This window comes from Elgaria multicarinata, chromosome 20 (assembly GCF_023053635.1).
Source record: "Elgaria multicarinata webbii isolate HBS135686 ecotype San Diego chromosome 20, rElgMul1.1.pri, whole genome shotgun sequence".
NCBI classification, from domain to species: Eukaryota; Metazoa; Chordata; class Lepidosauria; order Squamata; family Anguidae; genus Elgaria; species Elgaria multicarinata.
The window spans coordinates 2,811,538-2,823,840 of record NC_086190.1 but is presented as its reverse complement, the minus strand read 5'-3'; the positions used below and the strand labels follow the sequence as shown (position 1 = coordinate 2,823,840).

General features: G+C 50.0%; 1 protein-coding gene across 1 annotated transcript in view; it reads right to left on the bottom strand.

Annotated features, from left to right (window-relative positions):
- Window positions 1–307: 307 nt before the first annotated feature.
- The window catches only part of NPHP4 (nephrocystin 4), a 128,238-nt gene continuing 116,242 nt past the window's right edge, over window positions 308–12,303 (bottom strand). Inside the window, exons 27-30 of the mRNA XM_063145353.1 lie at window positions 10,967–11,138; window positions 3,672–3,851; window positions 1,350–1,493; window positions 308–467 (exon numbers count right to left, since the gene is read on the bottom strand). Coding sequence (XP_063001423.1) covers window positions 327–467; window positions 1,350–1,493; window positions 3,672–3,851; window positions 10,967–11,138 — 637 coding nt within the window. The 3' untranslated portion in view covers window positions 308–326. The remainder of the gene's footprint in view (window positions 468–1,349; window positions 1,494–3,671; window positions 3,852–10,966; window positions 11,139–12,303) is intronic.

Below are 12,303 nucleotides of genomic sequence, written 5' to 3'. Positions count from 1 at the left end.
AGCGTTGGAGGTTGCGCTGACGTTCGAGGGATCTGGTCGGGCAATCAATCACCCAGGCTTGGCAGGGGCTTGATTGGATGCAGGCGAAAATACACACCAGAAGGTCCCACGTGTCCCACAGAGCTGAGGAGCAGAAGGAGGAGGAGGAGGCCTCTCTGTAGACGTGTGATCCAGGGACAGTTCAGGGGCACCGGGGCTATTGCCAGCTGGGACTAATGAAGGAATAGGTCTGTGCCTCTAGGGAAGTTTGATGGATAGCTGGAGAGCGAACGACAACCCAGCCAAGGACACGCACACACACACACACTCAGAGGCACACACACTTGTTACTGGTAGGTGACCTTCACGCAGAAAGTCTCTTCGTTCTTGTCTTCGTGATCATTGATATAAATCAGAATTTCCTCTTCACCGGCACTCTGGCTGGGGGCAAACCGCAAGCCGATCGTGTAGGTCTCCCCTCCGCCGATCTGTGGGGCAACAAGAGAGAACCGGGCTAATTCTCACCTGCCGAGGCGCAGCTGAGCAAAGCACAATTCAGGGAATGATCCCTCCGTATAACTCATCGGCCGCCTCGTCTGGAAAGGGCAGGGCTCCATCTAGGGCGGAGGCGGGCGCCGCTGGGCCTCCAGGGGTGAGTGGGAGCTCTTGAAAGGAGCTGAACTTTGGCTAGAAGATGCTGAGAGTGCGCTTGAGCCTATACGAAGCCACATGAAATCTGTGCCTCTGGGATTTCGCTGGTGATGCATTCAAGTCATTGCTTTACGGCACAGGAATGCAGAGAGGAAGCACGTGAGAGGTGAAACTATTTTGGGATGCGCAAACACCCACAGGAGGAGACAAACCCTCAGTCCCAGGTATCCAGATTACAATGTAGGAAGACGCCTTAGACAGACCCACCTTGGCCCGCCTGGCCCAAGACTGGCTCTCCAGGGTTTCAGGTAGGATCCCTTCCCAGCCCTACCTGGAGATGCTACCAGGGATCGAACTCTGGGCCTTCTGCATGGAGAGTAGCGGCTCTGTCAGACTGATGATAGATGTGGGATGCTAGAAAAGAACTTTGCAGAACCTTCTGCAGCACATAAGAATAGAGCCCTGATGCTGGGTCAGACCAAGAGTCCATCTAGTCCAGCACTCTGTTCACACAGTGGCCAGCCAGCCGTTGAACAGGGGCCCACAAAGCAGGACATGGTGCAACAGCACCCTCCCACCCATGTTCCCCAGCAACTGGTGCACGCAGGCTTACTGCCTCAAATACTGGAGATAGCACACAACCAATCAGGGCTAGTAGCCCATGATAGCCTTCGCCTCCAAGGATTTACCCAAACCCCCCATTTGGTGTAAGATGATACCTTGAAGGAATCTTCCTTGAACTGCAGCAGGTCTGGCCGGTTGGTGTGCAGGAAATACGCCCTCCGGGATGGGTAGGGGTTGGCGTAGGTGATCCTCTTGTTCGAACCTTTCCCTCCACCAGGGGGCAGCGTGATTTCAAAAGCCTAGAGAGAGAAAGGAAAAAGGACGCGGCCACTGAGACGCTCGTGAGCGCAAGAAATCTGCAATTCCGATGGCATGGGCTTGGTTTTTACGAATCAGCAGGCCCAGCAGGTGATTTGAAGATCAGAGAAGTGGCACTCTGGGAAAGTGGCTGGAATATGACCGGTCCAGATATCATTCCTATCTTTTCCCTGCCCCTGTACAACTAAGCACTGTGTGTGTGAGAGAGAGAGTGGGGGGATTTCACACACACCCTTTGAACAGTTGCTGAGCTGGCCCTTAGCACCTCTTTTGAGTAGTTACTGAATAGCAAGAGTTTTCACAGCAAGTAAGCTCTGCTGGGATCTTTTCTGCTGCTTCTACGTCTTGTGTGGTGCAGAGTGGTAAGCGGCAGTTACTGCAGCCGAAACTCTCCCCACGGCCTGAGTTCGATCCCAGCGGAAGCTGGTTCTCAGGCAGCCGGCTCAGGTCGACTCAGCCTCCCATCCTTCCGAGGTCGGTAAAATGAGTACCCAGCTAGCTGGGGGAAAGGTAACCGCGACTGGGGAAGGCAACAGCAAACCACCCCGCTACGAAGTCTGCCAAGAAAATGTCAGCCAAAGCAGGCGTCCTTCTAGGAGTCAGCAATGACTCATTGCTTGCACGAGAGGTTCCTTTCCTCTTTTTCTACTGCTTCCAGTGACTTCCCCAGCAACTGGTGTGCCTGTCATTGATCCTGGAAGTCACATACAGCCATCAGGACTTCCAGCCATGGATAACCTCTTCCTCCTCCTCCATAAATGGATCTAATCCCCTTTTAAAGCCATCCAAACTGGTGGGTATCACTACATCTTGCTGTGGTGGTGGTGGTGGTGGTGGTGGTGGTGTGTGGGTGGGTGGGCGTGTGATTAAAAAAGTAAGCTGTTGTAATGAGATAGAGGAAAGCCAGGCCATGGAACAATACGAAGAGTAAGGCTAGCTCTTTCCTAGACCTTGAGAAGTAGAAAGCTGAGGCCGCAGGCAAGCGGTACATGAAACTGAGCCTAGAAGGCATTCTTGAGTCCATGAACTGGAGAAGATGGAATCTGAAATGTAAAAACTGGAAGACCTCTCTTCAGCAGGTAAGGGAAAGAAGGCAGAATTGCTTTCTGTCTGCCCATCAGATTTCAGCGATGCTGCACAATGAACTGCAAAAAGAAAGGGGGGGAAATGCAGTGGATTTTAAGAGCATTTGCTGCAAGGTCATTATTGCTGGGGGTGGGGTCGCTTCTTTTTATTTATTTGTTTTATTTATTTCCACTTGTGCATATCGCTCCATATCGATACACATTCCAGAGCGGTGAACAAAAAAGGTACCTTTGGACAAAGTAAAAGAAGAAGAAGAAAGATTAAAAAGCCATGTTAAAATGATTGCAAACACAACGCCAAGGAGACAGTGGCTGGCCATTCTTTATCACTCGCAACAACTGGAATCAGATGGCTTTAACGGGGGGTGGGAGAAATTCCTGGAGGCGGAGGAGGAGGAGGAGGAGGAGGAGGAGGAGGAGGAGGCAGAGGAGGAGGAGGAGGAGGCGGAGGAGGAGGCGGCGGAGGAGGAGGAGGAGGCGGAGGCGGAGGAGGAGGAGGCGGAGGCGGAGGAGGAGGAGGAGGAGGAGGAGGAGGAGGAGGAGGCGGCGGAGGAGGAGGAGGAGGAGGAGGCGGAGGAGGAGGAGGAGGAGGAGGCTATCCGTGGCTACTAGCCCTGATGGCTGTGTGCTACCTCCAGTATGTGAGGCAGTGCGCATCAGTTGCTGGGGAACATGGGTGGGAGGGTGCTGCTGCACCATGTCCTGCTTGGCTGGTCGGCCACTGTGTGCTGGACTAGATGGGCCCTCGGTCTGATCCAGCTTGGCTCTTCTGATGTTCTTAACTATGAATGCTCCTGGGGAATAATTTCAGGTGGCCTAAAGCCAGGCAGAGAGGAGGTGGTGGACTCAGTCTCTAATTCTGCCTTCCCAAAATGGCACTGCTGAGGCAGGCCTGGAAGAAGACCGTGATGTCCAGAGGGAAAGGGAAAACCTTCCAGCTCAAGGTCTCGTTCTCACTGGCCCTGGATTCCTCGTCCGTCCCAAAGTCCAGGAAAACATGACCCCACCTGGGCCTTCCGGTCTCCTCACACCACCCCTGTGCAGCCCACCACCAAAGGCACGAGTCCGGCTCACCTTGGAGACGAGAGGCTGTCGGCAGGAGATGCACACCAGCCAGGAAGAGACAAGTTGGTGGTATTCGACGTCCACCAGGTTGAGGTATATAAACCGGCTGCCGGCACTCTGGGGCCTCACAGCAAGATGCAGGTCTTGTACCCCGATGGCCGGGAGAATGAAGAGGCCTTCTGGCTCCACCTAGCAGGGAGAGAAAGAGAATATGGCTGAGCACAGAGCTCCTGGCTCAAGGGGGCAGGGGAAAGTGCCCCTAACTTTCCGCGCACCCCACAGATTATCAAAGGCACAAAAGGCGCTCCGCGGAATGTAGGCTGCTTGCAAAAGAGATGCATAAAACGGGCTTCTTTGAGTTTGTACTCATGCCCAGAAGAAAGACGCAGTTAATGGGAAATGAGCATCACTGAATATTAACAAGAGATTTGCAGCAAACTCAACAGTCTGAGAACTGGCTAAAGCAAGGACTGACTTGTGACGTTCCCTTCCAATTTAACTGGGGGAGCCCAACTCAGCCCCAAAACGGAAGCAATACATTACCTGATTTAAGCCCAGTTCGCCACCCCTTCCAATGTTGAGGGAGGGCCCTCCAGGTCACAGACACACCCCAACAAGCTTCAAAGCGGGTCCTTTTCCTGTCCCATAGCCCAGATGGGCTGGTCTAGATGATCTCTGATCACCCTAAGGGTGCTTTGGGACGTTCCCACTGGCTCTTCCTCTTTTCCCACTTTACACTGCCGGTGCAAACAACCCATTCAGCTGGTGTGAGGCATGCCAACATCCCATCATCCCTGACAGCTGCAGTACACAGCCAGCAAGCCGGGGTGGGTGGGATCAAACCCTGCTTCCCAAGGCCAATCAGATTCACAGATTAAAAAAAAAAGATCATACGCAATTCTGAAGCTCTGACGCAACTCTGAAGCGACCAACCCTGCCTACACTGCCACCTACAGGATGGGAGGGTGGGTGATGCCTTGAGGAGCAGGGATGGGGGAATCAGCGAGGCCCACGCTGGTCAAGGTCCTCTGAATTCTACCCCAAAGATTGGCCTGCCTCGATCTCAGATGCGAGCTCCCCCCACCCCACTCTGTCCAAATGGGAAAGGTACCCATTTAGGTGCCCCTTATTTTTTTTAAGCGTGGACCCAAATGCGCAATCCTCCTGGGTAGCCACCTGCCTCACTTCCTTTGGAAGGAGCTCATGGAGAAAGTCCCCAGAAGATGATCTTAGGTCCGGGCAGGTACATATGGAAGGAGACGATCCTTCAGAGAGCCTGGCTCCAAGCCATTTAGCAAATGCTGCATGCAGACCTTCTCCTTCCATGGATCCATGCAAGGCCACCTCACCCCCAGTGAGGGAGACGGAGTCCAATTCCCACTACAAGGCAGGAGTGGGGAGTGGCAGGGGAGGACGCCTCCCCCAAGCTGCCACCCGCAGTTTTCATAAGTGCTGGTATTAAATAAAAGTTCAATATATCAAAATAAAATGAAATTATCCGTCAAATTGAAAACAAGAAACAATAATATTGATATCAACCAAGGCAGCAGCTTCCAAACATCCGTGGAAATGTCAAACAGCAGCAGGTCACTGATTAAAAGCTAGCCTGGAATTTTTAACAAGTCGTAACCATCTACTGAAAGACAGGAAAAGAGGAGGCTGAATTCCTAATGTGTTTATCTGTTCCAAATCGAGGATAGTCCTCCCTAGACGAAAAAACAGAATAAAAGTCAGACTGCCCCTCGTCCTGGGTGACTGACTCAATGGTCTCTGTGTTCAGAACACGATGGGGTTAGAAGGCCTTTTTTCCTTGCTCCTGGGCCTTTGTGAGGCTGTGAACCAAGTCCCCAGCCGCCTCGCAAACTCATAGAATCATAGAATAGTAGAATTGGAAGGAGCCTCTAAGGCCATCGAGTCCAACCCCCTGCTCAATGCAGGAATCCACCCTAAAGCATCCCTGACAGATGGTTGTCCAGCTGCCTCTTGAAGGCCTCTAGTGTGGAAGAGCCCACAACCTCACCAGGCAACTGATTCCATTGTCATACTGCTCTAACCTTCAGGAAGTTTTTTCTGATGTTCAGCCAGAATCTGGCTTCCTGTCACTTGAGCCCATTAGCTGGGATGATCAAGAAGAGATCCTGGTCCTCCTCTGTGTGACAACCTTTCAAATATTAGAAGAGAGCTATCCTGTCTCCCCTCCATCTTCTCTTCTCCAGGCCCAGTTCTATGCCCAGTTCTTTCAGTCTCTCCTTATAGGGCTTTGTTTCCAGACCCTTGATCATCCTTGTTGCCCTCCTCTGAACATGCTCCAGCTTGTCTGCATCCTTCTTGAAGTGTGGTGCCCAGAACTGAATGCAGTACACAAGATGAGGCCTAACCAGGGCTTAATAGAGGGGAACCAGTACCTCGTGCAATTTGGAAGCTATACTTCTATTAATACAGCTCAAAGAAGCACTTCCTTTGTTTGTGGCCACATCACACTGTTGGCTCCCGGAAATACCCAGGAGGTACGGCATAGCCAGACATACGTAGTGATTTATTTACACCAGGATGCAAATTTATTTATTTATTTATTTATTACATTTCTATACCGCCCAATAGCCGAAGCTCTCTGGGCGGTTCACAAAAATTAAAATCACAGTAAAACAATCAACAGGTTAAAAGCACAAATACACAATACAGTATAAAAAGCACAACCAGAATAAAAACCACGCAGCAAAATTGATATAAGATTAAAATACAGAGTTAAAACAGTAAAATTTAAATTTAAGTTAAAATTAAGTGTTAAAATACTGGGAGAATAAAAAGGTCTTCAGCTGGCGACGAAAGGAGTACAGTGTAGGCGCCAGGCGGACCTCTCTGGGGAGCTCATCCACAACCGGGGTGCCACAGCGGAGAAAGCAAAGGACACACCAATCTTCATAGCTGGATTGCAGGTATCAGTGGGAGCAATAGGGTTTTGCCTCCTCTGGCACAGAGGGATTATTTAAAAGCTTCTGTGGATGTTGGGAGAGGAGAATTTGGTCCTGGACTGCAACTCCCATAGTTCTCAGCCAGCAGGTTGGGGGAGGCTGCTTGATTAGTAGGCTGGGGAATAATGCTGCCAGTTTCTCCTCCTGGCAGAAAGCTGCGCACTGACATGCAGACAAGCTGGAGCGTGTTCAGAGAAGGGCAACGAGGGTGATCAGGGGTCTGGAAACAAAGGCGCCCGAGGGGAGGGGAGACCTGAGCCTCCTGCCATGTCGCTCTCCCATCTACAGCCCCGATGAACCCCAATGCGCTCCCAGCACTTCCACAGAACCCGGCGAAAAGATGCAAATGGGGAAATGCCTCTCTTGGTGTGCGCCTCCTCCTCCCCTTCCTCCCTCGGAGTACCCTGGCGATCCGGCCAGTGAAGAGGTGCGGGGCAGGCCCTGATCCGTTTCCCTATCCATTTGGTCCATTGTGGGCTATGGCCCCCATGAGCCCAGTTCCTATGGGGCAGGGGGTTGGGTGGCTGGCAGGCGCTGCCCGAGTCTCTGGTGCCTGGGCGAAGCTGCCGGCGCCTCCGCGGCTTGAGGGTCAGGGGGAAGGGCAGATCTTGCAGAGGTTAATCCCAAATGCTACAGACACGGACAAGGCGCTTCTGAGAGAGACCACGCTGGCGTCCTTTGATCAAGCCACGAGGGAAGCTAATCTTCCCTACCTCTGGCTTCGGCTTGGAATGTAAATGAGGCGCTGATTTAAACATGTGCTCCCGATGTGGAAATGAAAGCTGGCAGCGGCAGGAAGGCAGGGCCTGACATTTTCCTTTTTTGCAAAGGTTTCCTCTTGGCAACGGGGTCACATCCGCCTCACGCTGAGAACTGAGCGGGGGACTCTGGTCTGCCAGTCAGTGATCAATGCCATCAAATTGTAGGCTGGGATGCTTGAAACCTGGCAGGAGGGCTCCTGATCCCTGGTTCAAGAGATAAATCACCAAGGACGTGTCCCGATGGCCGCTCTTCGGCTTTGGAGGTGTATCAGAGGAAGTGCTCCAAAGCATAATGGAATTGTTCTCTAGCTGATCTTGAAAAGGTGCGTCTTTACACCCTCTCTACAGGGCGATCATAAGTCTTGGAGGGGGCGTGCCATCGTTTGGAGGTGACACAGGAGGAAGCCCTTGCACTCATGCCCTCAAAAGGGCTTCTCCTGCAAAGCTTAATACAAGTTCATACTGGGACAGGCAACCCCTAGATACCAAGATCCGTAAGGGCAGGTGTACTTTGACGCTGATATTATGCATCGATTAGCTTCCACTTTTTGCACCAATTGACGCTTCCAGACACTCTTCAAGGGTTGCTCCACGTAGAGTAGTTTTCAGTAGTCTAAATGTGAGGTAACCAAGGTATGGATAGCTGCTGCAAAGTCAGACCAATTCAGGAAGGCTTGCTGCTGGCACACCGCAGGTTCAAAGTATTCTCCAAAGCTACAGATCTGATCCTTCAGGGAGACCCTTCCAGAAGAGGCTGAATCCCAATCCCTGAGTCAGGCATTCTACTGGCTAACACACCCAGTGGAAATTATTTTGCTTGAAGAAACCCCATGGTTTATTGCTGGGTTGTTCAAGGTGGCTTGCAAGCCACCCTGCAGAAAACATCCTGGGTTCAGACGACACGCCAACCCCACAGTTCAACAAACAACCACAGTTCAACAACAACCCACACATTCAACTACTGAGTGTGGGTTAGTGTGTTGTGTGAACAGTCCCAAAGAGTAGTGGATACTGGATACTACCCTATGCTTCTATGCAAATTTATGAAAAATTATTAATACTCCTTATTTAGACTTAGAGATTACGTGGGCTACAGTATATCCTTATTTCATTAAATTGTTACAACATATGAATATACCCGGTCACTACGTTCAACATCTAAGGTCCTTCTCCGGGTGCCTACTCTGAGAGAGGCTCGGAGTGTGGCAACGAGGGACAGGGCCTTTTCGGTGGTGGCCCCCAGACTATGGAACGATCTCCCCAACGAGGCTCACCTGGCGCCAAAGCTGCTATCTTTCCGGCGCCAGGTTAAGACTTTCCTCTTTGCCCAGGCATATGGCGGCACATCTTAATCACCCACATGTTTAGTTTTTTAACGGTTTTTAATGCTTTATGTGTGTATGTTCTGTGTTTTAGAATTTTAAATTTTGTATACTCGTTTTTATCTTAATTTTAGAATTTCTGTAAACCGCCCAGAGAGCCCTGGCTATGGGAGCGGTATATAAGTGCAATAGGCAGCTGGACAGCCATCTGTCAAGGATGCTTTAAGGTAGATTCCTGCATTTAGCAGAGCGTTAGACTCGATGGCCTTAGAGGCCCCTTCCAACTCTACTAGTCTAGGATTCTATGAGGTAAAGTTGAGGTACAACTTAGCAACTTGACTGAGGCAAAACTTCAACACCATGGATGAACCAGAAATTCTCCACACCCCGACTCCACTCATCTATACCTAACTCCAAGTCCCATTGTGCACCAGATTAGCTTCTTTTACAGATGGAAAGGTGTGGCCAAGAGCCAGCGAACTGACCAAAGCCCATTAGAGAACCCATATCAGGGAATCCAATCTATCCAACAGAACCCATTTGGACTCCGTAGCAGACGTCAGACAGAACTTATAGTTTTTTGTTTGATCTCTTTTTGCCTTAGCCGTTCCGTTAAAAGTCCTGAAGCGTCAGAAGTTTTAAACATATTTTTCCCTATTTATATGAGGGTAATGGAGGTTGTGTTTCTCTTATTATTCACATTTATAATTATGACTAAATGCATTCTAAAGAAATTATTAGTCTCCAGATAGCCTCATTAATTCAGATAACTTGCCCACTGGGGTTTTTGGGCCACTGATCTCTCTATAGGATGGCTTTAATCAAAAGACAATTACAGAGCAGGCTTTGCAGCAGTAAATTGTCGGCGGTCCCTAACGGGCTCTTGTCTCCTCGTGGATGGTCCGTCTCTTGGGGATCTTCGACGGAAATCTCTGAGAAAAGGCACTTGAGGAGGCTGAATCACATTTCCCAGGAAACACCAGCAGCAGTTTCATTTATATTATGGGTGAGCCAACTGGGCTCATTGTCTTTTCAGGGGCGTTTTTGGCAGTGTCAAAAAACACCGCCCTCTTTCAACGATTCCTCAGTGGAAATATTTGCTTATTTATTTATATTACCCACTCTTATTTATTCTCTCTCTCTCTCTCTCTCTTTTAATCTTGGTAACCTTTGTCCTCAGCGATGTCCTCACCTCGCCTAACCTGATTAGCTGTGTAGTGTAATGATGCCATCCTGTTCACTGTGTGGTCCCTGATTGGCTGAGATCAACTTTATGACTAATCCAGGAAGAAATCAGAAGGAGTAACCAGGAGAACAAGGAGAAAAAGGCCATATCTTTCTGCATGGGAAGTTTTCTTTCCCACGTTCCATTGTTACTGGAAGCCTAATTGGTTGGGACCCAGGAGAGAGACGTCTCTTTGGCAGTGTCCAGTGGCCACGCTGGCTCGGAATTATGGGAATTACAGAGGGCATCAAGCTGAGAAGGCTTTTCTATGTAGACATATACAACACTGGGACCTAAAGTGCATTTCTGCACCTAGCGTGGGTTGCCATCTGCATGAGAGAAGCATACAGGGTTGGCAGTCCGTCCAAATAATAGTAAATAATTCGTTTAGTACATTTCTTTTTTCTTGATTCTCAGTTAAGAGAAAGAAAAACTAGATACGTGTGCTTAGGGTACCCGCAGCTTGCATCTCCTCTCAGTAGTATTGGGCATTTTCACCGCTTTGCTTGTCCAAAAGGCGTTTATGCTTTTTAGGCTGTGATTCTATGCAATGCTTAAGTGGGAATAAGCTTCACTAAACAGACTGTTGAGTAAACATGCCTGGGCGTTCTCTGTCAATTTCATAAATATGCCAAATAGTACAATTTTGTATGCTAACTAAGTTATAAATGATGCATTTTATGTTGTCAAAGCAATAAAATAAGAAATAACCATCTTCGGTTTGGGAAGAAAGTAAATATTGCATATCTTTCCATTTTCCCTTACGTTATCCATTTTTTTTCTCAGGAAAACCCACACCTCTTCCCACCCACCCCACTCAGAGGTTCCCCCTGCCCCCCCGGCTTCAAATTTTCATTAATCTTTCATCTCTAATCTTGACTGCTGTATTTCCACAGGCATTCTTAACATTCGGTGTGAATCTCATCTGTTAAAATTGCAGGTGTCCTCTGACCCCTCACTGCAGCACACAGAGCTTCCAAGAATCAACACTTCGTCCACAAGCAAGCCTGGGGCGCGATCTTACCTTCAGCTCCTGCGGGTGCGAAGTGTACGCTTTCACCTTCCTGATGGTTTGAGTCCCCCGGAGCACCAGCGAGAGGCGGGTCAGCTGCCCCGTGACACAGCTCACATCGACCCGCTGCAAAGAATGGAGGTAGAATTGCCAGATCTGTGTCGGAGTGGCCAGCCAGGGGTCCCTGGAACGACAAAGAGCATTTCACAGCCTTGTTGGAGTGAAAAATAGCAAGGGGGCAGCTGTTCCAAAGCTGTGCGCCAGAAAAGAAGAAGAAAAACCCTCAGAAAACCCACATGTGCCTGTTCAAAGCACCAGAGTTTTCGTTCCTGGGGATCGTTCATGGCTAGCAGTGCAGATATATTGTTTTTTGAGGTCTCTTGGGCTGGACACCCTCAATGGCTCCCTCCTTTAGTGAGTCTAGCTTCTCACCACCGTTGGCACTAGCTCCTGTTGATCCTCATCCTCTGCAGCCACTTGCTTGATTGTGTCAAGCCTGACAAAGATCCAAGCCAGGAGGACTCTTTAGATGGAGAGTCGGGGATTGCAGAACCTGAAGACCTCATGGAATCCTCAGATGCTAGGGATGTCCCAGGCTTACAAGCAACAAAGCGGCATGGGGTCAACTCACAGGAGGATTCCTCTAACAACACAGCAAGGCTGAGATGCTTCAAAAACCAAGGCAACCTGGGGTGTCGTTGCTGCTCCCAGCCGCTCTATCCTCCCCACCTGGATTTGGGCCTAAAAGTCCCAGGAAAAGTGTGGGTGCATGGAGGGTAAGTTGCAAGCAAGCACAAGATGTGATGCTACACTGGGGATCTCCGTCGCTGGGAAATCCGGTTCTTTTTTCTATTTTTTTGCCTCGATGGAGTTCTGCAGTGTGTACGACTCACTTTGCACCTGGAAGCCAAGCTGCAGGCTTTCTGCCAAACTCCAGGACTGTCTTTGTGTATTTTTAGGGGGGGAGTTCCATAATTGGTGCAAATTCGGCTGTCATTTGTGCAAATTGCAGAAGCTTGTAAAGAAATAACAATACAAACTGGCCCAACTCACTGCAGATAGTTGGGTGCTGCAGCAGGAACTGAAGTGAAGTCCAGAGGGCCAGGCCTAGGACGAGCAACACTCCCCAAACTGATTCCTCTGGCATGCCTACATGGCCCAACAACCTCACAGCTGATCACGGGGCACATCCTTTAAGGCAGTGGTTCTCAACCTGGGGCGCTCCAGATGTGTTGGACTGCATCTCCCAGAATGCCCCAGCCAGCTGGCTGGGGCATTCTGGGAGTTGTAGTCCAACACATCTGGAGCGCCCCAGGTTGAGAAAGGCTGCTTTAAGGCATCACCCTCAG